The sequence below is a fragment of the Oreochromis niloticus genome, linkage group LG18, assembly GCF_001858045.2.
Source record: "Oreochromis niloticus isolate F11D_XX linkage group LG18, O_niloticus_UMD_NMBU, whole genome shotgun sequence".
Taxonomy (NCBI): Eukaryota; Metazoa; Chordata; class Actinopteri; order Cichliformes; family Cichlidae; genus Oreochromis; species Oreochromis niloticus.
In genome coordinates, this window is record NC_031982.2 from 30,179 (window position 1) to 56,193 (window position 26,015).

A 26,015-nucleotide genomic window follows, 5' to 3' on the forward strand; every position below is an offset into this window, starting at 1 on the left:
TTTGCCTTTACAGTCAACCAAATATAAACACCTTGTCAGCACTAGGTTGAGCCTCCTGCTGCCTTCACGAATGCCTTAAGTCTTCATGGCACAGATTCATTGAGGTGCAGGAAACATTATTCTAAAATTTTAGTCCATGCTGACGTGACAGCATCATGCATTCACTGAAGATTTGTTAGCTTCGCATTTATGATGTGAGTCACATCACAATCAAACACAACATACCAAACGTGTTCCACTGGACAGAGATCTGGTGATTGTGGAGGCCATCTGATTGCAATGAACTCATTGTTATGTTGAAGAAACCAGTTCAAGATTATTTGAGCATTTGGGCCATCAGAAGATGGGTACACTGTAGACTCGTTAGACCTGTTCTCAGCAGACAGTGGCACCCAGTGTGGTCCTCTGCTGCTGGAGCCCATCGGCTACAAGGTTCAGCATATGGCTCCAGAGATGCTCTTCTGCATACTTGGTATAAGTGGAAATTTGAGTTCCTGTTTCCTTCCAAACTGCTCAAAGCGGTCTGTCCATTATTCTTCGACCTCAAGTTCAAGAAGTGTATTGTCATTTCGTATGGTATAGTGTAACCCAGGCTGAAACGAAATACTGTTTCTCACCAGCCTCTTTTTTTTAAAACAAAAAAAGTTTAAAATAAGAGCTGTAAAAAGGCAGTAATAAATCGTGACAATAAATAGGAATAAATAACATAAAATCTAAATTGTAAAACAAACTCAAGTCTAAATAGTCACACTCAGCATACAGGTAGCAGCAGTCCTTTCACAGAAGGGGATAGTTAAATCAAATAGTGTGTATATCTAATGAGTATACAGTGTTGGGAAGTAACGGAATACATATACCGGTGTTACATATTTAAAATACAAAATATGAGTAACTGTATTCCGTTACAGTTACCGTTTAAATAAGTGGTAATCAGTTACTTTGTTGAAATAAATAGAATACACGGCGGTCATTTCCGGTTTCATATGTTAGGCTATCCCCTCTCTATGCCTTCTCCAATTTTGGTGAATACATGTGTGGGATGAGCATGTATTCATATAACGCATGGCTGAGAGCAGCTGGCCCGGGTTCAAGTATGGCCCTTTTTAAAAAATTTTTTTTTTTTTTTACTCAATTTCCATCTGGGATTAATAGAGTTTCTCTGATTCTGATTGCCAGAAACACAAACAAAACACGCAATAAAGGCTCTAATGTAAGCGTCCAGTTAATGTTGGTGGCGTCAGTTACACAATGGACCCAGAGCCAGCAGTGCACAGGCAGGAACGCATTTCTTAGTTGGAATTTTCTACACCACTTCATAAGAAGAATGGGATGGGCGAAACTTCAGTATCTTCGATGTAATATTGCTGTGTGATTTTTATTACTATTACTGAACGCTACAGGCCACCGAGCTAACATTGTTAGCTGGTGTTAGCTGAGGTTAGTGCATAAACTGCAGACTGTTAGGCTGTTTCTCAATACTCAAGTATGCGAGTCCGTACTTGCGTTCTCGCTAGTCTGGACTTTGTAAGTTCACACGGGAGTGCGGACTTCCCAAGAACGCAGCGCGATCGTTCTACAATTAGATCGACAGTGTATGTGATGACATCACAGCTCCGGAGTTTTTATTGCCATCCACTCTTAATTTAACTGTGATTTGCAATACAAAATGACAGATGACATGAAAAATGATGTAGCAGATTTCTTTAAGAAAAAAAAAGATAATTTAGGCACTGTCATCATCTGTTTCCTAATGTCTAATAAGCTTCATACAGTTGAGCACAATCACTACATGACAGAAACACAAGCTTCATCTCTCTCTTAATAAAAATAGTATACATGTATGCCTGAATAAAAACAAACAGGTGAGATGTTAGAACACTTTTATTTTTATTTTAGTAAACACTCAAAACAATAGACAGCTGGGGTTTGGAAGAGAATTGAACAAATATTTAAAATATAATCTGATCACTTTTGGAGCAGCCTTCAGGATCTTCACATATTAACATGCTGTTTTTGGACTTGATGGAGAGCATTAACAAGCTGCTGGCTGCAAATAATCATGTGCAGTTTCACATGATTATTAACAGCCTAAGAAAACATATTACTGATACAGAAATAGTTTTCTATACGAGATCACTGCAAAAAGTGCAGTGATGCAAATGTCCACCCTACTGTTACTCATTTTATATTAAGATTTAAAAATCTAGTTGGTATTAATAAATCACACAGCAATAGTACATTCATGTAGTTGTAAAAAGCATGATAATATATTAAGTAATCCAGTGTCTTCCTTTTATATTTTATTTTCCCTTGCTGTAAGAACTCTGTAACACCGAACTTTCTCATATGTGGGATAATAAAGGTTTATTCTATTCTATTCTAATCCAATAAGTATTCAGAATATGTTACTCTCATTGAGTAACTAAACGGAATATGGAACAAAATACATTTTGGGAATGTATTCTGTAATCTATAGTGGAATACATTTTAAAAGTAACCTTCCCAACACTGGGAGTATATTGTATACGTGTATGTATGTGTGTGTGTGTGTGTGTGTGTGCGCGTGTGTGTAGATAGGGGGCATCACAGTCCGCTTGTGGATATTACAGTATAGCTGTGTGAATAGCTGAGTGGGTGGGGAGGGGGCACAGTCCATTTATCAGTCTCATGGCTTGTGCAAAGAACCCTTTCAGCATCCTGGTGGTTCTGCAGCTGATACTCCTGTACCTCTGGACAGATGGCAGGAGGAAGAACAGGCCATGAGAGGGGTATCAACAAGTATTTTCATCCAAACATTCCTGCTCACTGGATAGTTTCAATATTGGATCATTCTTTGTAAACCCTATCCCAGTAGATCAGCAATTACTGAAATACTCAGGCCAGCCCATCTGGCAATAACAGACATGCCACGTTCACTTCACAGCCCATTGTTTGCCAGTTGTGTGAGTTTCAGTCATTATGCAAATATGTTGTTTAAAAGGTTGGGGAAACCTGCTGTCAGCTGAGACAGAAGAAGTCACTTGGATGAGTGACGAGACGTTTCTCCCACTGAAAACGCTACATCCAGATAAACAGAATCAACTTTTGGGGATTTCCTTACCTGGATGGTTGAGCATGCATCAAGACACTTCATATTTTGAGTTTTCTAAGTATTTTATTGGATTAAATGATTGGAACAGGTGTGCCCTTGTAGAGAAACAATTGTTTAGCAAAACCATCACAAATTATAGACACATATGTGGTATAAAATGCTATCCTTGATAGGTGCAACCTGAGCTCTACTTAAGAAACTCCTAAGCTGCTTAAAAATACTCCTCACCACTCCTAACATTTTTTGTCTGTTTGTTTGCCTTACCTTATGCCAGGGGTGTCAAACTCCAGTCCTCGAGGGCCGGTGTCCTGAAACTTTTAAATGGCAACCCCTAACTCTACTCAAGTGAATTTAAGTAATTGTAAGCGAATGGCTGAATTGCCACCTCAGCATGCAGTCAAGTTCTATAGTTTTGCTAATGACCTACTAATTTTATTCAGGTGTGTTGCAGCAGGGACACACTGTAACGTGCGGTGGAGATGAAGTCAGCCGCGGAGGTGTGCAGGTGGATAGCGAATGAGCAACAGCTTCTGACTTTCCAAAAGTACTCATTTATTTACAATATCAAAAATAAAAGTGCCACCTCTACCACACATTACTAAAGAGCACACTAGTTTGCGTACACACGGGAGCATCCATTACAAGGAGAGTACGAAGAAGAACAAAAACGGGGTGACACACCAGTCATGAGACAGAAGGCGCCGCCATGTGGTGATACACTGCATTACAACAGCAACTGTTACAACACGTAAAAGTTTTAGCACACCGGCCCTCGAGAGCTGGAGTTTGACACCCTTGCCTTCGAAGCTCCCTTAAGGGTTAAGATGCTTTATCATTACCACAATTTGTTCTTAATTTTCAGGGGAAATTCTAAGATTTCTTGTTCTCACTAAGTGCAACTCTTACTAATGGAAGCCTTTGCAAGTACAGGTCCTCCTGTTTCTTATAGTATGTCACCCATAAACCAATGAGGAATGGAGGGGCTTACTGTAGAGTGGTCATCTCAGTAAGTGATGGCTGTGTGGCTTTCAGGTAGCTGGCCCGCCGAGCTTGGATCTTGGGAGAGGGTTTGGGACTTCCATCAGAATCTCCGCTGTCATCCTCAGCCATGGCTTTCACATAGCTGCCGCTTCTCATCCTCCGACAGGGGATGTCATCTTCCTTTCCTAGAGGAGAGAAGCTGCTCCATTCATCCTGAGGTACCTGATGACCACACCAAGAGGACAAAGAATAGTGTTAGGGGGATCTGCTCCACTTCTGTTCAAGTCCCAGCCGCTACACTGACTAACTAAACTGTCCTGATGGTACATGAAACCAATTAGAAATAGGCTAGCATGCAGAACAACATTTAATACAATAAAGAACAAAACATATTGACCAAAAACACAGTTGTACTAAACTGATGGCTAGCATTTCCTTTTTATATCTCCCTCTAACATACATCATCCATACAGATTTCTCTCACTGCAGTAGTACAGTCTGTTGGGTAATCAACATGGGACAATATGTGTAGAGACTGGTCTGAAATTTCTCTTTGGCCAAACCACGCATCTGCTCTCTACAAGTCAGTTCAGTTTGTCAACACAGAAGTGTGCTAATGCATAAGCATAACAGAGTGTGTATGTGCCTTTAAGTGCATGTGTGTTTTTATGTGCCTGACCTGAGGGCCTGCTTGCTCACTGAGAAGGAACTGTAACACAAAAACTAACTGGGCAAAATATGCAAATTCACAAAAAATAAAGAATCTTTCTGAAATTAAAATATTAACAATGGCTTGCAATATATATATATTTTTTTTAAATTGCTGAGGATGCAGTAGAACTTGACTGCATGCTGAGGTGGCAACCCCTAACCCTATTCAAGTAAATTTAAATACAGGTAAGTGTTTGGAAAAATGTACCTGTAACATGAGTAGGTCTTGCTAATGACCTACTAATTTTATTCAGGTGGGACACACGTAAAAGTTTCAGGAAACCGGCCCTCGGGGACTGGAGTTTGACACTCCTGGCCTAGCCAGTCGATACAAGTCCCTTTGTCCTTCTTTAGTATTCAGTCTCACATACAACTCAACATAAACCATTTTCTTTGCTTTTGTTATCTCTTTCTTTGCCGTACACCTAGCCCTTCAGTACTCCTTTGTACTTTCTTCAGCTTCCTGAATATCCCACTTTTTCTTTGCTAACCTCTTCCTTTGAATACTTTCTTGTACTTCCTCATTCCTCCATCAAATCCCCTTGTCCTCTTTCTTCTGTCCAGAGGATGTACGAAACATACTTCCCCGACCTGTTTAGTTGTACTTTCCCAATCCTCTGATAACTCTTCCCTACCACCCAGAGTCTGTCTCAACACCTCCTCAGACCTCTATTCATTTCAACTACTTCATTTTAACATGTTCATTGGAATCTGCTCCAATTACCACTCTCTCTGCCCTTGGGACTCTCTCTACTACCACTTCATCCATTCATCCTTAGTCTTTAGCCAACAGTAGGACACTTTCCACCAGCACTTTGTTGGCCAACAGCACCGGAGGTGGTCATTGTTAACCTGGGCCTGAACTGATAATAACACTATGTTAAGGAGAGATATAGCACCAAAATGTCACAGGCAAAGTGAATAACATTGATCGTTGCATTAAAATGCGATACATGACTTAGAGTTCAAGGCACTGACCTGGTGACACCCACCAATGTCCCTGTGCCAGAGGTCAGAGGACATCCAGAATGTGCGCCCCAAATGTTGTCAACAAATCTTTTGGTGGCACAAGGGGTAGCCACACAATATTAGGTAGGTGGTTTTAATATTATGGCTGGCCAGTGTAGATGTAGTGTGGCGCTGCATGAAACTTGTGTTTACCACCTTCACATTTAAGACCAGAGTGTGAGAATTTGAAAGACAATAACAGAGACAGACAGCAGGAGAAATGTACTGCTACTCTGACTAATTATATATGAATCACACAGGGAAAGAGGCTGAACAGATCTGCTGAGCTAAATATCTCTCTCTCTTTCTCTCTCTCTCTGTATGTGTGTGACGTCAAAGACACACAAATGAGCAGTTTGGCTAAAAAAAGAGAATGCGAGGAAAGAACCAGCTGCAGTCAGCAGCAGCAGTGCCTCTCACCCACGCACAGACTTCACTTCCACTGCAGCTCAACACTCATTCTGCTGTAATGGCTGAGGAATAGTGAATTGCTGCAGTTGATAGTTTACACTGCGCTTAATGCAGATGCTGCTTGTCAGAAATTTGATGCGTCTCTAAGTGTTTACAATGAAATCACTAACATAATAAATGAATAAAGAAGTCCCTGTGCATGTGATTCCATGACTCAATATGTACTGCGTGTCCTAAGCATCAACTGTGGGGTTTTTTTTTTAACTGCGAAATGTAGACTGTTTCCTTGGCAACACTGTTTTGATAGATTAAGACAGCAGTATTAGAAATAACAGGTACTGTAACAGTGCAAGCAGCACCCAAGCTGAACAGAACATACAGCCAAGAGCAATGGAGACAGCTTTAATGTGCTCTTTTGACACAGCTAACTGAGCAGCTCTGATAAGCTGTTTGTAGCTGATATTTAACAGCAAGACTTTGCATGTAAGGGAAATGTAGCTTTTCCTCAGTTGTCCCAGTCATGCTAATCTTTTGTCCTTGTATCTAGTTTGGTTTTGACTTGATTCGGCTTCTCTATGCTCATGAAGCACATTTGTAATCTTCCTTATGTGAAAGTATTGTAGCTATGCACAAATATTAAATTCAAGCTGCCTTAGTCTGAAGTTCACACAGTAGTTCCTGTAAAATCCCACTCATTATCTGTGACACCTTTGAACTTAATGTACTAGGTTTTTCATGCAATCTAGCTCAGCGGGAAATGTCACATGCATGGACTAGGTCTGGGTGTTGCACTACACAAAATTATATTTTTTAAAAAGACACAAGCAGCATTTTCACAAAAACTGCTCCCCTTTCTAACAAACCTATAGGAAGATGGTGCACTGAGTTCATGTACTGTTTAAAGTGCATAGCACACAGCACTGGAGAGCAGCCCTTATGAATAGAAGAGATGGACAATGAGCTCAGGGAGAATGACAATAGTCAAGTGATCACCACTAGCTCAACAATCAAGGGGATTTTTAGCAAATTTCCACAGGTTAAATTAATAGCATCATTTCATTCAGAGTCATAATGAATTAAATCTGCCTCTCTATAATTTCATGTTGTATTTCCACAAATATTGACACTTGCAACAAACACGTGTCTAGCTGTGTACAAGCTCATTAATGATTGCACTTTTGCGGTGGATCCATTTGTGGGCATCCATCGTCATTATCAAATTGGAAAATAGGAGAATATTTCTAATTGTTGTATTGGGGTTTTTTTTGTTGTTTTTTTATTAGACCATAATGTGATCATGCTGGGAACATGCTCTTTAGTTCAAATGTGAGGTGTGTGGGGAGGGCACAGTGAAGAGTGCAGAACAAACAGGACAAGTTGTTAGAACTTAAGGTAAAAAATTAAAGCGGCATAAACATCTTATAATTGAGTACAGTTTTAGCTGTTATTCATCCAGGTATGCTACCTAATTATGGTCAGCTAAATCTTTCATTGTTGCATGTCAATGAGTAAACTTCATGCTGGAAATGAGAAATAAACTCCCACTGTTTGTGTTCCTCTCTCACAAACGTGCTCGTGTTTTATTTATTTATTTTCTCCACACTCCATAAAGCACAATGTGGCTTTATGGAGTGTGGATAGTGCTACACTAATGGCTAGACGTTAACCTCTACAGCAAGGTGTGGTTTGTGGTTCAGCTGCAGGGCAGGGGTGGAACAGTTCTGGGGACAGTGCCAGGGAAGGCTGGCTGGCACAGCTGTTATCCATTACACTAACTATGCCTTCTCTATTTCGGTAGTTGCCAGGGCCCAGAGAAGGGAGCTGTGTGGTCTGTGCAAGCTGTAGAGGGCAACTGCAAAGCTGCATGTGCGTCATTGTAAATAAAAATCACTGACATCAAACTCCCGAGCATCGGGTCCTTCTTGCTACAGTTGTGCCGAAACCCAGCTCAGTATGATGGGTCAGCAGCCAGTCCGGGCAGTGGAGGCGCTGGCACAGATGGTGGGAGAGTTGGCAGTGATGCACCAGGAGCAGGAGGTGGTGCTGAAGAAACTGCGGGTCCAGGCCAAGTGACAGACATTAGATGCAGCTGCTGTCAGGCGAGGCCCAGGTGGCCACCCTCAGCCTCTCCACCCAGGCAAGGGCCTCGTTTGAGAACATCCAGCGATCTTGGACCAGGTGAATCTCTTCCCAGAGGACCAGGATTGGATGGGGTTGGGAGACAGGCCCCTGACCTACGCCGGGCGGCTGCACGATGCCACAGACAGGTGGCTGCAGCCTAGCCCCATGCTGAGAGAGGTGTGACTGCTGGATGTGGTAGTGTAGGAACAGTGGGTTGGCTATCACTGGCCTGCGAGCCTTGAAACTGCCGTGACCCTAGCTGAAGATCACTTGGTGGTGCAGCTGGTGCAGTCCCGAGAGTAGCTATGGCCAGTGGAAGTCGACCAGTCCCGGCCCTGAGGAAAAGATTTCACGAGGCGTTCACAGTCCAGTCATCCACTGCACAGCAGCGTCCATTTCCTTCAATTGACCCCAAAGTAGGTGTGCTGGAAGTGCAAGCAGACAGGACACATTCACCAGGATTGCCCAGTAATGGAGGTGGGACAGATGTTCCTTCTTACACCATCCTCCTTTCGCAAGAGAGACATACTGCGTACTGGTAAGGTGCCAAGGGAGTATATGCCAGGCCTTGGTGGCCTTGTGGTCCACCAAACCCTAGTTAGTCCAGGGGCATTACTGGAGGCAGAGTGGGTGGTGGTTAGGTGTGTGCATGGGATCGGTTGAAATTAATTATGTCAGACACAACACATAGACTGAAGGCCGTAGTTAGCTCAAGCCTGATACACCCTTTGAAGTTTGGAACAGATTGGATCGGGTTCAGTAGGTTAATGGGGCAGTGTGGGGGAATGCTGCCAGTAGGGACATGCAGGGTCTGTTGCTGTGCTCAGCAGTGATGTGAGGTCATCTAACGCTGAGTCTGGGGATTGAGGAAACAGTGGAGCCTTCACGGGATACCCCACCAGTTCTGATCATTCCCTGGATGATTTTCCAATGGAGCGTCTCGTGACGCTATTGCAATGACCATCTCAAACAGGCCTAGAAAGCAGATGTTGCTGCATTGCAACAGCATTTTGCAGATGTGTTCTACCCCCTGCCAGTTGTACCAATCTCGTAGAGGACCCTATTAAAGTTTGACGCCTACCCAATGCCCCAGGTCGATGAGCTCCTGGACCAGTTAGGCACTGCTCGCCTTTTCACAACACTAGATTTAACTGTGGGATAATTTTTTTGCTCATGTACTGTCTCTAAATTATTTATTTTATATGGATTTTTAAAGGGACGTGCAATTGTGATTTCATTATGTAATATAATGACAATAAAGTTATTCTATTCTATCCTATTCTATTCATCCACTGTGACCTGTTTATTAGGTGGCTGTGGTCCCTCAGGCAGACGGGGCTTACAGTCAATCTGAAGACAAGTGCAGTTGGATGGAGGGAAGTACAGCATCTGGGGTACCAGTTGGAGAAAACAACAGCCATCACATCCTACCCATGTCCCAAGACTAAGAAAGAAAAGAGACGATTCTTGGGATTGGCTGGCTATTACCACTGGTTTGTACTGAAATTTTCTAAGATGACCAGCCCCCTGACTGATCTCACCCGAAAGGGTACCCCAGATCTGGTCCAGTGGACAGAGCAGTGCCAGGCAGCAATCATGTGTTTAAAGAACTCTCTGTGGGGAAACCCTGCTCCACCCTCCTAACTTTTCCCTCCCTTTATTCTGCAGACTGATGTCTCAACAGAAGGCTGGGGGCTGTTTTGGCCCAGCAAGTAAGGGGAGGTTGACCGCTCTATGGTTTACATCAGCCAGAAGCTGTCAGAGCGGGAAGCTTGGTATAGCACCGTCAATAAAGAGTGCCTGGCAATCCAGTGGGTGGTTGACTCCCTCCGTTATTACCTCCTGGTCTACCCTTTCACCCTCTGAGCAGTGGGTTCACCTGTTATTCATCACACTAACTACACCTTCCCTATTTCAGTAGCTGCCGGGCCTGGAGGAGAGAGCTGTGTGGTGTGTGTGAGGTGTAGGGGACAGCTGAAAAGCTGCATGTACATTAAAGAGCAGAAAGCATTGCAAATAAAAATGACTGTCATCAAACTGCTGAGCATCAGGTCCTTCTTGCTACAGCCTCCTCTGCCACCCAACAATACTATAGTCCTACCGGGGATGATAGGACCATCCTGACTATGGAGCTGATTGGCCAATCCTTATTCAAGGTCTGTTCCTGTTGATAAAAGTGAGCCAGCGCACAAAGCTATGTAGAATATCTACATCTAGACAATTGTATCTAATGTAATAATACTGCAATGCTTCAAAATGCACCTCTGTTTAGCCTACTGATGTTTCAGTATTGTCTTTACTACTAATCTTCAAGATGATTAATCAGAAATGAATGACGTGTCCATAGACAGTGGGTTTGACTATGAGCTGACCTCTATCTTTGCATAATGGTTTTTAAACGGTGTCTATTGCCAATTCACGTATGGTAAATTCACATTTGTCTCCTCAGCTTGGGTCCCGATTGTTCCTCTAGAGAACTAAGATACATTGTGTTGCCAGGAATTAATCACTGGTTTCTTGGAAAGGTAATGGGCAATTTCTGAAAACCCCACAAATGATTACAAATCTAGAAAGCTCTAAAAATAAAGTTTGTGATTGTGGGGTTTAGTATTGTATTTAGCAGGGTGAATGTTCACAACTGTGTTGGTAATTCTGTCAGACTGTATAATGCAACCACAAAGAGCTTGCATCAACACACACGCATGTGCACACACACACACACACACACACACACACACACACACACACACACACACACACACACACATGCTTGCAGATTATACCACATTGAACAAAAGAATAACACATAAACACAATCAGGTACTGGGGAGGTCATTTAACTAACTATCAGTTACACAGTGGAACTTTGAAGTAGGTCTGCATACCTTATTTTTCATATTAAGCAGTGGCAGTCGGACCTTTTACTGATGTTGAGATGGAATTACTGAGACAGGCATAACACAGTCACCTGAGGTTTTACAGGTCACTCACTCTGTCCCTTTGAATTACAAAAAGCAGCCCAGTGCCAATCACATCAACATTTTCTTTGTCAAGCAATGTATATGGTTAGGGTTAGCCTAACCCACATTTACTTAGCCATATGCCGGGTAGCTAAATTCAACTCATGTTGCACTCTGACATTTAGTCTGTGCAGATGGAAATTGTAATAGACTACATATTTCTATTAATACTGGTGGACACTATGTCAGTGTTTTAATGCCAGGTATGAAATGCCTTGATGTATGCTCAACCATCCAGATAAAGAAATCCCAAAAAGTTGATTCTGTTCATCTGGACGTAGCGTTTTCACTGGGAGAAACGTTTCGTCACTCATCCAGGTGACTTCTTCAGTCTTAGCTGACTGCAGGTTTCCAACCTTATAAACTGTACATTTGCACAATGACTGAAACTAGCACCACTGAATGAACAATGCTATACATCAGGAAAATCAACCTATGGCTAAGCGGACTGCACAACACAGAAGAGCTAAATCGTCAGGCCAGGACTCTGCAGTGTATTTACACCTACAGGGCAGATGTACACATGATGAGGATGTGTACACCCTCATCATTCAAAGAGTGTCCACTGGACTGCGGAGTCCTGTATATGTATAAATGTATAAATCATGGAAATTCTCCTGGCACTTAACACTTATTTGTGCCAGGGGACCCGAACCTTTGGTCCAACCTAAGGAATGATTGTATCCATTCCCCAACTCTCTGTAAATGGTACTCATGGACATTGATCAGTGGTTGCAAATAGGCGCAAATAGCTAATGATTTCCAACTTAACACTGAACAGCATATAGAAAAGTCATCTGCAACATTGTTTTCTGGCCATTGTGGGCCTTTGATGTGGACATGTCTGTAAACAGGTACACCGAATGCTAAGTTTGGTTATCACTTGAATATCCCAGTTCATACTCTTTGGAGAATGACTGCCACCAAGAAATCTGAGTACTCAACCAGTATAGTAAATATGATCTGACATATGATCGTACATTCGATGCCATATTTTTCACTAATAAAAAGTGAAAATTGCACCAAACCAAGTGCCTCTTGGATCGTGTCAGATTTTCCAGCAGCACAAATCCTGCTACATATGTTTTTTTAGAATGTACTGTATATATCAAGTAATTACATTAAAACATTTTCTTGCAGTACCATTAGGTAACTGCCAGACACTTCTACTCCCTGTGTGGAGTTAAATACCTCCCCAACACTTAGTTCAACACGACACTTCAAATAACAGCAAAATTAATTTATTCATCCAACAAAAACATTGAGAAAGTCAGGGTAACTGGCAGCGAGGCAGGAAGGGAAACACTACTAAATTAAAAATGAACTCTACAAACAGGAAAGGATGTTGTTCTTCATGAGTTCATGTAATTACCTAGCATTCAGAGAGTAAGGCTGCTATTGGCTCTGCACTTACTTCTCTCTTCAACGCAAAAGGAGGATAGAGGAGGAAGAGGAGAAGGAAGAGGGAGGCTCTCCAAACCAAGAGGAAGTAAAGGAAGTAGAGGTGGGTTGGTGGGTGGCAAGAAGGTAGGTGGAAGCGTGGGAGTGGGTTGGGTGAGTGGAGGAAAGGCAGAGGGGGAAGTGGTAGAGAAGAGGAGTAGGTGGCAGTGGGGTTCTTGGGAGACAAGAGTAGTAGACTGGTGGTAGGGAGTAATGTTCCCTCTAAGGGTCTGGACACACTAGAACAAATCCATATCACTTGACTCTGAGTACATACTGCACTGTTACTAGTAAGTGTGGGATTTTTCTTAATTTTGTTTAACAGATTGTTTTTAAGTGCTACTATTATGTGCAAAGATAACCAGGCCTAAACCCAAATTAAGACTGCTAATGAAGTACGAAAGCAGTAATCTGCTGTTGATTTGTCTTTGGTGGTGTTCCCTATCTTCCCGATACTCACATACGCATGTGTGCTTTTTTGATTTTCTTTTAATGAACATTTTCCTGAAGTAAACTTTCTAAAGAATCGTGTTATGTTGTATATTGCTGTCCCGGTCTACAACCCATGTTTGATAGAATATTGGTTGGGACAAAAATTAAACATCAAGACCAGAGTTCTTTTTGTCTTTTTACCAGTAGAGCTTCACAGCTTTCAGTCTGATTTTGAAATCTTTGTTGCTTTTTCATTGGTTTGCTTGTTTATTTACTTTTAAAGCCTAGCATGTAAATGGGTGGTGTTGGTTGTAGCTTTTACGGGGGGTTTTCTAGCTTCCACTTGTTATTGCTTCAATGTGAAATAAGGAAGTAACTATAGCTGTTATGTGTCCTGAACTTATCAGTATGATGATGCATTTCTGTGCAAATACTCATGAAGACAGATTTCTCAATTTAGAAATAATATGTTCTAAAACACCTAATAGTATTTGTAAGAAATCAGTTTTAATTCAATAAAATTATTTCATTATTTGTATTTAAGTCACTGATTTAAAAGAAGAAAATACCAGGATTATCTAAATATCATGGTATAAGTGGTATAAATATAATATTTTTTTACATTGTCAAAAGGTGCTCAGAGTTGTAAACTGATGAATGTGGCAAAGCCTTCATTATTCTAGTGTGCCATCAGTTATAGTCAGTGATATTCAGTAGTACTTTCCAGTCATGTAAATCTGCAGTTTTCACTTCAACCAAACACCAAACAACATAGGAACATACAAACTCCAAACTTCGTCTCACAGCACCTAGGCAATCGCTTACTAAACCCTGTCTCCTAAAGGGAAACATATTTCATCCTGGGTCATGTTTCTTTCAGCTAACCTGCATGAAGGGCCCTTGCTGAAGTCCTCCATCACTGCCGTCTATTCATCATTTTGTGATGACTGGGTTTCCCATGGTAGCAGCATTCTTAAACTGTCCAAAGATATCTGTCATTGAATCTATTTTCCAATTTATTTAAGTTAGTATCAGTCTTTGATCACTCTACTGCTCTCCCACTTTTGATTACAAATAATCAGTCATACACCGTCTAATTGACAGCGCACATATTATGATAATTAATTCCATCATTTATTATTAAGTTAGATATCTAAGAGAAGTGTTTATGACTTGTGTGTTAATTATTTAAGAGTTCATGGAGTCTTTGTAGTGATTTTTCCCAAAAGGGCTGTCAAGTGCCCAGTTGTTTTGGCATTGATAGAGCAAAAACCTGTCACATATCTGCTAAACTAAAAACAAACTCATGGACTCCACTTGGTTTGCCCTTGTCTATCTGGAACTGTAGGACTGGACACCACTGACTTAGAGGAAGCATTGATGGAAAAAAAGTAAGTTGTGGAGAAAAGGGAATCAACAGAGGGGGGGAAAGGTGAATTGACTGGATTTGAATGGGGGTTGGGGAGGAATTATTTACCTGTAAGAAATGGCAAGAGCGCTCCTGCTGCTGACTGCCCTTAGATTTGACTAGAGCTCTATCTAGGTTTAGGTTACCGGATCCTGCGCTGGCTCGTGGCTGGTTGTGGCTGCTGTTGTTGGTGTAGACCTCTCGGGCCCTGCTCACCGTTAGGCTTGATGACCATGGCCCTTTCTTCGCAAGGGGCCCGTCCACAAGACCCACTGGTAGCAAGGAGCCACTTCCTCCACCGATACCGCCACCGCTGTTATTGCTGCTACCACTAATTGGCACATATGCTGTCGACGCTGCATACTTCACATCGTTGTTGCTCCGGGAGGCTTTGAGTGCAGAATGGTGGTGTGTGTGGCCATGGTGTGCGTGGGTGTGTGTGTGCTCGCTGAGTGTGCCGTAAGGGTCCATCATGAAGTACTGCTGGGACTGCGAGGAGGAGAGACTGGGGAGGGGAGTCTGGGGGAACTTGTCTGGGTTGTTGCCAGGATATCGGCTTATTGTCATGGCAATAGGCGAGGGGGAAATGGAGGGGGAGGGTGAGGGTGGAGGTTGGTGGTGGTGAGGGTGGTAGAGACACAGCTCCCGTTCCAGGTTGTCATCTGAGCTCCAGTATCCAGAGCCTGGAGCAGATGCTGAGCCGTGGAGCTGGTGGTGGTGGTGGTGGTGGCTTCGATGCTTGGGCTCTGCTGATCTACAGCGCTCACGGCTCTTACTGCGTTTCCGGTGGCGCACTCCCACTGGTGGAGTTTCACCTTCTGGGCTGGCCCTCGAGCCACCACCACCACCTCCTCCACCGCCACCACCACCACCATTAACACTCCCATTATTGGCCCCCTTGGAGGACTGTGTGTGGTGTGGCCCTTCCAATGAATGTGACTTGGTGAAGAGTTTCTGGACTGAGTGGACAAGATGGCGAATTCTCCCTGGACTGTCATTGTTGTTGTTGGCCCCCATCCCCCCACTGTGGGCCTGCACTCCTCGTTTGTATTGCAATGTATGGTAGCCATCTCTGGAAAATGATGGCTGACGCTCAAACGGGTCCACAAAGTTTGCTGGTACCCGAGTGGGCGTTTTACCCCCATAGCCTCCTCCACCTCCTCCTCCTCCACCACCTCCTCCTCCTCCACCTCCTACATATGGTACCATGGCCATACACTCATCCTTTACCTCAGGATGGTGAGATGAGGAGGTAGAGTGGCACCTCCTGGGGAAGGTTCCATATGGGACGATGCTGTTGCTGTCAGAGGGGTATGAGGTACGCTGAGCATTGTAGTAGGGCAGCTCAGCTGGATGTGGCATGGGAATGGGCACAGGCATGTCCATCTGACTGATCAAATATGGCTTGCGGTCAACATGGTGACCCAGTGGATCATATGATGGTTCATAGGAGACCACATGATGGTGACCCCGGCTACTGGACAGGCCTTTCATGACGGGGAAAGATGGGTGAATGGAAAGAAGAAGGATATGGATGAGAAATGCCAGGTAGGCCTGTGATCACAGAAGGGCTGCAGAAGACTGTCCCTGAGCAGAGAGCTACAGACTCTGGAAGAAAGGGAGAGAAGAAGTAACAAAAGATCAGTTAATAACCAGTTAAGCGCCCAGGGTCTTTCTGAGCTTCCTGCTCGAAAAAGACGTCCCCAGATGAGTGGAGTATTTCTCTGCAATTACAAACTCTGTGTAAACAATCTTGGTTTCAAAATAAAGTTAACATTTGTGAGATTTCATCAGAGGTGTAAATACTACAACACATGTTGCTGTGTCAAAGTTACTGAGGCTGGAACACAGAAAAAGTAAGTAGATTTTTTTCCTCACCTAATTTATTTGTTATTTTTTAGCATATAACCACTTTGAAAATATACTTTGGTTCACATTTAAATTCGGAAAACCAGTAATCAACATATGAAAAGCATCTGTGTAAAGATTTATGCTTCTGAAGTGAAATAGTGAAAAATTACAGCACTTTTATTAAATAAATAAATGTTCAGATGTTGTGTAGTTTGTCCAATTTTGGCACACTCTGAAACCACGTGTGAATTTAAATTTTTTAGGTATTGAACAGCAGAAATGATTCAAATTCATTTGCATGTCTAAAAATGCTTGTTTTTTGAATATTTTTGAAGAATTACCCACACACTCACATCCAACTGGCCTATTCTGCCGTGCGCCATAGACAGTTTAAATAAGTTTTGGTGCTTTAAATTCTGAGGGGCTGTAACTTTAGCTTCTATTGGCTGATTTGCATGATTGACACCTCTTTTTAATCGTTTGAACCAATAGAATCATGGTAATGATGCCATGTTCACATCAGTTCCACCAATCAGAAGTTGCAAGTCGAAAACTCCACATGACCCTAAATGTACGGCATAATCCAGTAATGTGATTGTAACTTGGCTAAAAATGGCGATTGTTGAAGTGGCTCTGATGCATTGTGTGAGCACCGCCATTATCAGTAGCTACAGCAGCTATCGATTATTGGTAGGGAACAACGGAGGAAAATGCTCCGCTAAGCGGCTTTCTGCTTTAGCACATATGGGAAGTTATGCATATTTGTAGTCTTCTTTGCCGCTGGTTCAATGAACTTTGGTCGGAGGGTGGTGAAACTTGCAGATTTCGAATCTGTGAGATCTCTGGTTGCTAACTAGGCATTGTTTATCTGGTTAAACGAAGTTGAGTGAGTTCTTACCTCCACTGTTTGTGTTTAGCAAACATTTGCGAAATTATGTAACTGCTCTTTAGCTGTGTTTGGTCGTTGTAGAAATGGTTTATATGAGCTTTTAGCTGAGATTCTGAGGTTTCTGTGGATACCACACATGTCGATATCTGCATAAAAGACCTGACGGAGGGTTAAAATGCAGTTCATCCCCTTTGCTCCCCGGGGGCCTTTTGCCTCAAGAAGAAATCCAACATAAATTAATTGCCATTTAAGCCACTAGAATTCATAAGTTCCTGTTGGAAGTACACATTTTAAGGGTTTTCAAAAAGATACTCTGAGCTAAAATTGATTACGTTTAAAGTGAGTCTAATTTTTATACCGAAGTCTCAAAGCTTTATATGTACAGAGTTTGCATATATAAAATTACTGATAGAAAAGGTATGGGCTGAATTCACCTTAATGCACCTTGCTATAGCTTATTAAACCTACCCTTTTTATGTACAACATATTCTAAATGTCAACAGTTTTAGACAGTTCTAAACTTTACCAGCAGACAGACCAAAAAAAAAAAGAAAAAAAAAGACAAAACTAATTTTTCATGAACAATGATAATTAAACTTTAAGTTTGGAAGGAGATTGTTTTTCTTTGTACATTACCAGTGCAATGTTGAAGTCAAGTAAGTTTAAGTTTTGTAGCAAGTCGGTTGGCTTATAATAATCCAGTCCATTTATAATTGTTGTAAATTTCCTCTGTAGCGTATAAGCTGTATTTGTGGGGTTTTTATGTTTGTTAGTTTCTTGTTAATTTTGTAATTCTGTTTCTCTATATTGCCACAGGGACTAACATAGTATATATATACAGTGGCTTGCAAAAGTATTCGGCCCCCTTGAACTTTTCCACATTTTGTCACATTACAGCCACAAACATGAATCAGTGTTATTGGAATTCCAGGTGAAAGACCAATACAAAGTGGTGTACACGTGAGAAGTGGAACGAAAATCATACATGATTCCAAACATTTTATACAAATAAATAACTGAAAAGTGGGGTGTGCGTAATTATTCAGCCCCCTTTGGTCTGAGTGCAGTCAGTTGCCCATAGACATTGCCTGGTGAGTGCTAATGACTAAATAGAGTGCACCTGTGTGTAATCTAATGTCAGTACAAATACAGCTGCTCTGTGACGGCCTCAGAGGTTGTCTAAGAGAATATTAGGAGCAACAACATGATGAAGTCCAAAGAACACAGCAGACAGGTCAGGGATAAAGTTATTGAGAAATTTAAAGCAGGCTTAGGCTACAAAAAGATTTCCCAAGTCTTGAACATCCCACGGAGCACTGTTCAAGCCATCATTCAGAAATGGAAGGAGTATGGCACAACTGTAAACCTACCAAGACAAGGCCGACCACCTAAACTCACAGGCCGAACAAGGAGAGCGCTGATCAGAAATGCAGCCAAGAGGCCCATGGTGACTCTGGACGAGCTGCAGAGATCTACAGCTCAGGTGGGGGAATCTGTCCATAGGACAACTATTAGTCGTGCACTGCACAAAGTTGGCCTTTATGGAAGAGTGGCAAGAAGAAAGCCATTGTTAACAGAAAACCATAAGAAGTCCCATTTGCAGTTTGCCACAAGCCATGTGGGGGACACAGCAAACATGTGGAAGAAGGTGCTTTGGTCAGATGAGGCCAAAATGGAACTTTTTGGCCAAAATGCAAAACGCTATGTGTGGCGGAAAACTACCACTGCACATCACTCTGAGCACACCATCCCCACTGTCACATATGGTGGTGGCAGCATCATGCTCTGGGGGTGCTTCTCTTCAGCAGGGACAGGGAAGCTGGTCAGAGTTGATGGGAAGATGGATGGAGCCAAATACAGGGCAAACTTGGAAGAAAACCTCTTGGAGTCTGCAAAAGACTTGAGACTGGGGCGGAGGTTCACCTTCCAGCAGGACAATGACCCTAAACATAAAGCCAGGGCAACAATGGAATGGTTTAAAACAAAACATATCCATGTGTTAGCATGGCCCAGTCAAAGTCCAGATCTAAATCCAATCCAGAATCTGTGGCAAGATCTGAAACCTGCTGTTCACAAACGTTGTCCATCTAATCTGACTGAGCTGGAGCTGTTTTGCAAAGAAGAATGGGCAAAGATTTCAGTCTGTAGATGTGCAAAGCTGGTAGAGACATACCCTAAAAGACTGGCAGCTGTAATTGCAGCAAAAGGTGGTTCTACAAAGTATTGACTCAGGGGGCTGAATAATTACACACACCCCACTTTGCAGTTATTTATTTGTAAAAAATGTTTGGAATCATGTATGATTTTCGTTCCACTTCTCACGTGTACACCACTTTGTATTGGTCTTTCACCTGGAATTCCAATAAAACTGATTCATGTTTGTGGCTGTAATGTGACAAAATGTGGGAAAGTTCAAGGGGGCCGAATACTTTTGCAAGCCACTGTATATAACTACTTAGATTAAACATCTCTTTAGTTTTATATGATATTACAGTGGTTTTGGACATTTTTGCTTTTACACTGTTTACATTGAGCCTTCCAACATAATTTATATTCAGTTATCACACACAAAAATTTGGTTTCATATACTGAATATCATTCATCATAATTTTGACTTTATTTTTTTATTTGGCTGTTACTTTATTTTGCTGTAATGTAGTGATATTTGATTTACTTTAAACCATTCAATTCCCTCTCCACTGCATTTAGAAACCATTTGAACCTTTTTCAGAGCAATATACAGTTTAGGTACCAAAATTCTTGGTGTTTGGAAGAGGAAACACTATGTGCATCATGGGTCCCTAGCAGCCTGTGCCTATTGCAGCGCAAATAAAGGAGAATGCAGAATGGGATACCTGATCCTGCCACTTTTACTTTAGTTCTGTTTTAGGAACCTTATATAAAGTCCATTTTTCTTTTTACATATATCCTCTCTTCAATTTGTGATCCATGACTTATCCACACATGACTGCTTCCTTCTGAGATTTCTTATTGGACAGATGTTTTCCTCTTTTTTTTTATCTTGAGACATTGTTAATGAGGACAACAAAGCCCCATAGGCTTTGTCAGGATCATCATTATTATAAACATCATTCATGGTTTATTTCATTAGATCTGTCTTATGGGCAGTGATGGTTTCTGGTGTTATGTGTCATATGACTTTACAGATACACTGGGGCAAATAATTATTTGATCATCTGCTGAATTTGTAAGGTTGGTCACTTTCAAAGGAATGACATTTTTTTTATGGACAGAGACAAAATATCAACCACATTACATAAAAACTATAAACTGATTTAAGTTAATCTTGACTCTGGGGATGGTGTTCCTTGGGTCATGCTCAGCATTTCTCTTCCTCCAAACACAACAGGTTGAGTTGATGCTGAAAAGCCCCATTTTCTCCCAAGCCTTCTTTGAATCATTTTGATGTTCAGAGATGTTACCAATGGCGTTCTTGGTGACTGTGATCCCAACTGCCATCCTCCCGTGTAGTTTTGGGTTGATGTGCCACCTTCATCCTCACCCCATGAGGCAAAATCTCCCTGGAGCTTTAGAATGAGGGTGATTGATGCTATTTTATATTTCTTCCATTTCTGAATAATCAGAATTATACCACCAGCATCTCAAACCATTGATACAAAGCAAGATACATTCATGTTTCCAAGTTGTTTACACTAGATTCTCACCACATGATCCAAATGTTGCAGAAATCAATAGACACCAGACCAGGCAAGATTTGTTTGTTTTTTGTTTTTTTCATGTTTATACAATCCACATAGATCCACATTTTCAGATGAAAGTATTCCGTTTTTGATCAAAGTATTCCAAGAGCCAACAGCCAAGTCACCTATTAATTGGAGGTTTGGTGGTTCTGTCCCTGTCTGATCCAGTCTGCATGCCAAATAGGGCGAGATACTAAACCCAAGTTGCACGCCGATGCATCCATTGGAGTATAAATGTGTGTGAATCTTAGATAGAAAGCACTTACATAGAAAGAGCATAGAAAAAAGTACTGGTGTGAATGGGTGAATGAGGCAAGTTGTGTAAAGTGCTTTGCGTGGTCAGAGAAAAGCACTATATAGGAACCAGTCCTTTTACCATTTACCATTTGCTATTCTAGTATTTGTAGTTTCTAGGTCACAGATCCTCTCAGTCTCTAGCTTTAGCAGTTGCATAACTTTGGTGTTAAGCACATATCATATCGCATAAGGTTATCATATCTTTACTCTAGCAGAATAATCTTTTTTTAAAGGGTTCTTTAGCTGTTTAATTTCCTGCATAGGCTCATGCTTCACAACTTTTTGTTTACTTTATTTCGCTCATCTGAGATCAGAGATTCTCTCATCTCCTGCATCGTTAGCTGGAATCTTAATTTGTTTTTCTGTTGTTTTCAGTATTTTTTCAGTATTTCACTTTGTTTTGCTGGAGTAGCTGCACTTCATAGGGTTTTTTTTATTTGTTTGTTTATTTGTTTTTTTATATTTCATACCAGGGTCATTTAGCCCTGGGAACTGTAGTCCAAAGTAAATTCAAATCAGGCTTTTCCTTATCTAACTTCCCTTACCTTAGCATCAGTAATCCTACTAAGCAGTCACATAAACATAGCTATCCGCATGATAAGTCAACCGAGGATTTCCAAACTGAGCTGCAAGTATGTTCACACGATAAGGGTGTCATTGACAGTGTATGACCAACTAGAAACATGGACAGCTCTATTAGCAGAAGAGGAGCATGATTTCTGACTGCCAAACTGTCATATGAATTCGATTCAATTTAATTCAATTCAGTTTTATTTATATAGCACCAAATTACAACAACAGTTACCTTAAGCTCCTTTATGTTATAAGGTTATAAAGATTCTACAATAATTCAAAAATTCAGATTTCACTGTATTTTTGCTTGGAAGCAGATAGTATTATATGGTTAATCAAAATCTGGTGGAAGTTTTCTGCTTTCGTAATTTCATCAATTTTGCTAAGATCCCCAACAAAGTGGACTAATATGCAGCCCAGAGGATGACAGAGCCTCAACACTCAACCACCTACACCGATGTTTTACGCATCTCTGCTGTAGCTCAGGAGGTAGAGCAGGTCATCTACTGATCGGAAGGTTTGTGGTTCGATCCCTGGCTTCCCCTTAGTCTGGATGCCAAATATCCTTGGGCAAGATAATAACCCCAAGTTGCTCTCTGATGCATTCATCACAGTGCGAATGGTATTTAGAAAGCACTTCAAAGCATAGAAACAGTGCTTGTGTGAATGTGGCACGTTGTATAGTGCGTGCTTTGAGTAGTCTGGGGGAGTAGAAAAGCGCTATATAAGAATCAGTCCATTTTCCACTCCAGTCTAGTTCTTGTGTAATATAAAATGCGCAGACTTTTCTTCCTGTTTCCAGGCTTTTTGGCAACTTGTCAACAAGCAAAAAAACATGACTCTAAAAACAATGTGGTACAAGGACTGGACTACAAATAAGAGAAAAAGCAGCCAATGTCCAAAGAAGAATTTTGAGAGACTTTCAGAAAACTGGAGAACTATGGCTCAAGGCCATTAAAAATATGCAAGAAAGTCCACCTCACTGAAAAGAAAATATAAAGAAATGAGAGGTGGTTTGATACTTTTGCATGGTACTGTGCAAAAGTATCAAAGTGTGTGTGTGTGTCTGTGTGTTTTATTTTTTTGGGCGGGCACACAATGTAGCTACTGTATATGAAAGTCAGCTTATATTCCAGATATTTGTTTTTGCAAACCACAGTCTGCCACAATTTAAGTTCACAACATATTAGTAAATTAATTCTCAAAATTTAATTTATTTTTTCACTCATAACATTTGTAATGTGAAAATCTTAAATTGTTCTCTGATCTTAACAGCAACATATCTAAATTGTTTAACTGACAGACCAATAGTGAAAAATATTTTCTTTTTGAGACAATGTTGTTGCTGATTCAGTCACTTACATTGGATTAAAATGTGCCTGGTTACAGAAAAGTAATAAACTGTTTTACACAAGACCTAAAAAAATATTCAGCATTTCTGGACACACGTTGCATTTCTAGAAGAGTAGTATTTCAACCAAAGCTAAATAATTATAAGCGATTTTTTGCAGAATTAATTAGAAAATGCATAGCTTAGTTTTTTTGTTGTTTGAGTCAAATGGAGCATAAAAAATAGATCAAATGTATGAAGTTACCATACATATAGTATAAACTTTAGCTCATCACATAAACACTCTGTAAGGCTCAGTGGGTAATTAAGAAGAAGCAGTTGTCTGGGGTAATATCAGCCACACAAATGTAAATAACAAATAAGTGAACCCAAAAGAAGAATATTTTGCATTTCTATTTAGTGTTACACTTATTTAGTACTACACTAACACATCCCTCATTTATCACTTCAGATAACAGTAATTAAAATGTCCCCACTATGATCTTATATAACAGTGGAAAATTCTAAGACTGCTGACCAAGCAGTGCTAATACAGAACAATAGAGAGACACAGTGGTGGCAGCATGCGTAGCTGGGTGTACTTGTACTTGTAGTGGAGATGTTGAGGTGCATTAATGTGTGTTTATGTGTGTCTTTGCTCTCTCCTACTTGGCCAGTGACATCACTGCTTAACACAATTTGACAGCTCCACTGGTGGAATGACTGCTAACAAGCTCCCACAACTCCCACTGACCTGTGACATGTCACACTGACTACTCAAGAAGAAGCCCCTGCTCTAAATCTGCAGTTCAATGAAAATAAATCTTGGTTTTTCAAACCAAATAATGGTCTTAGTAATTATGTTCAGTAAAACAGAGTTGGTCTGTGTAATGCACCAGTTGAAAATGTTTCTTTGAATAGATTCTCTGGAGCTTAAATGGAGTGATGAATGCCATTTGCCAAAAAGATGATCCCTTAATTTTTGTGTTGATTGTTTATAGCATATAAATAACATTGTCATATTCACCAAACTATTCAGCAACTGCATGTGTCCTATGGATGGAGTAGATTAATCTTGAAAGTGACCACTCCCATCAGAACAGAAGTGTTTCATCAGAACAACACTGATTTGCTGTGACCCTTTCCTTTAAAGGAACAAAAAGATCCAAACCATCCCCCACTTCACAACAGAGCCACCAGATCCACACATTGTAGTAGTCTGTATGTTCACATATAAACATATACATACAACACAATGCAACAAGGTTATTACCCTCTTTGTAGTGGAGTTGGGCTAGATAGTCAGGCATCTCCACGGCCTCTGTGAGACTTTTTCAGCAGCGTTTTGGATTCAAAATAAATTTTAAACTCATCAAGGAACATCTGTAACTCACAAGGTCGAACACGTCATCCACTATTAGGAAGGTCAGTGGTCAACTGTCAAATGGAGGCATGCACTGATGTGTGAGTGTATGACAGATAAAGCACTATGTGGATAGAATAAGTTCAGTTCAACTCCGTTTTATTTATATAGCACCAAATCAAAATAACAGTTGCCTCAAGGTGCTTTATATTGTAAGGTAAAGACCCTGCAATAATACAGAGCAAACAGAAAAACCCCAAGAATCAGATGACACCCTATGGGCTTTGGAGACAGTGGGAACGAAAAACTTCCTTTTAACAGGAAGAAACCAGGCTCTGGAACCGATTGGGGGTGAGGGGAGGAAGACGGGACAAAGTCACATTGTGGAAGAGAGCCAGACATTAATAATAGTTTATGATTAAATAAAAAGTCGTATTAATTAGTGAAAAAGGTGAGTGATGAAGAAACTCGTGGGAAACCCCCAGCAACCTTGACTTATTGCGCAATGACAACCAAATGACAGTCCAACCCTATAACTATATGCTTAGTAAGTATATGCTATGCAAAAAGGAAAGTTTTAAGCCAAACCTTAATAGTAGAGAGGGTGTCTGTCTCCCAAATCCAAACTGAAAGCTGGTATCAAAGAAGAGGGGCCTAGAAGCTGAAGAATCTGCCCACCCCATTCTACTTTTAAATATCTTTGGAACCACAAGTAAACCTGCAGTCTGAGAGTGAAGTGCTCTATTAGGGTGATATGAGTAGAGTACCATGAGGTCTTTAGGATAAGATGGGACCTGATTATTCAAGACCTTGTAGGTGAGGAAAAGGATTTTACATTTGATTGTGGATTTAACCATTAGCCAATGAAGAGAAGTGAGCCAATGAAATATCAGAGAAATATGCTGTTTCTTTCTTGTCCCTCTCAGCACACTTGTTGCAGTAATTTGGATCGACTGAAGGCTTTTCAGGGGCTTTTTAGGACATCCTGATAATAATGAATTACAGTAGTGAAGCCTAGAAGTAATAAGTGCATGAACTAGCTATTAAGCATGAAGTGAAATGTCCTCTGAGATATTTTGACCATGTCCTGGTCAAAAATGACTCCAAGGTTCCTCACAGTGTTACTGGAGGCCAAGGTAATGCCATCCAGAGTAAGAATCTGCTTAGATACCATATTTCTAAGATTTTCAGGGCCGAGTACAATAACCTCAGTTTGATCTGAATTAAGAAGCAGAAAGTTAGCGGCCATCCAGGTCTTTATGTCTTTAAGGCATTCCTGCAGTTTAACTAATTGGTGAATGAATAAACTGGAATCTATTAGAGTCTATTAGATAGATATGATACAAACCACTGCAGTGCAGTACCTG

General features: G+C 41.1%; 1 protein-coding gene across 1 annotated transcript in view; it reads right to left on the bottom strand.

The window, feature by feature from the left end:
* Positions 1–26,015, bottom strand: part of LOC100712584 (disks large-associated protein 1) — a gene marked incomplete at its 3' end in the record, with an annotated part of 114,863 nt that overhangs the window by 8,509 nt on the left and 80,339 nt on the right. The window contains exons 4-5 of the mRNA XM_025900418.1: positions 14,693–16,231; positions 4,080–4,294 (exon numbers count right to left, since the gene is read on the bottom strand). Coding sequence (XP_025756203.1) covers positions 4,080–4,294; positions 14,693–16,117 — 1,640 coding nt within the window. The remainder of the gene's footprint in view (positions 1–4,079; positions 4,295–14,692; positions 16,232–26,015) is intronic.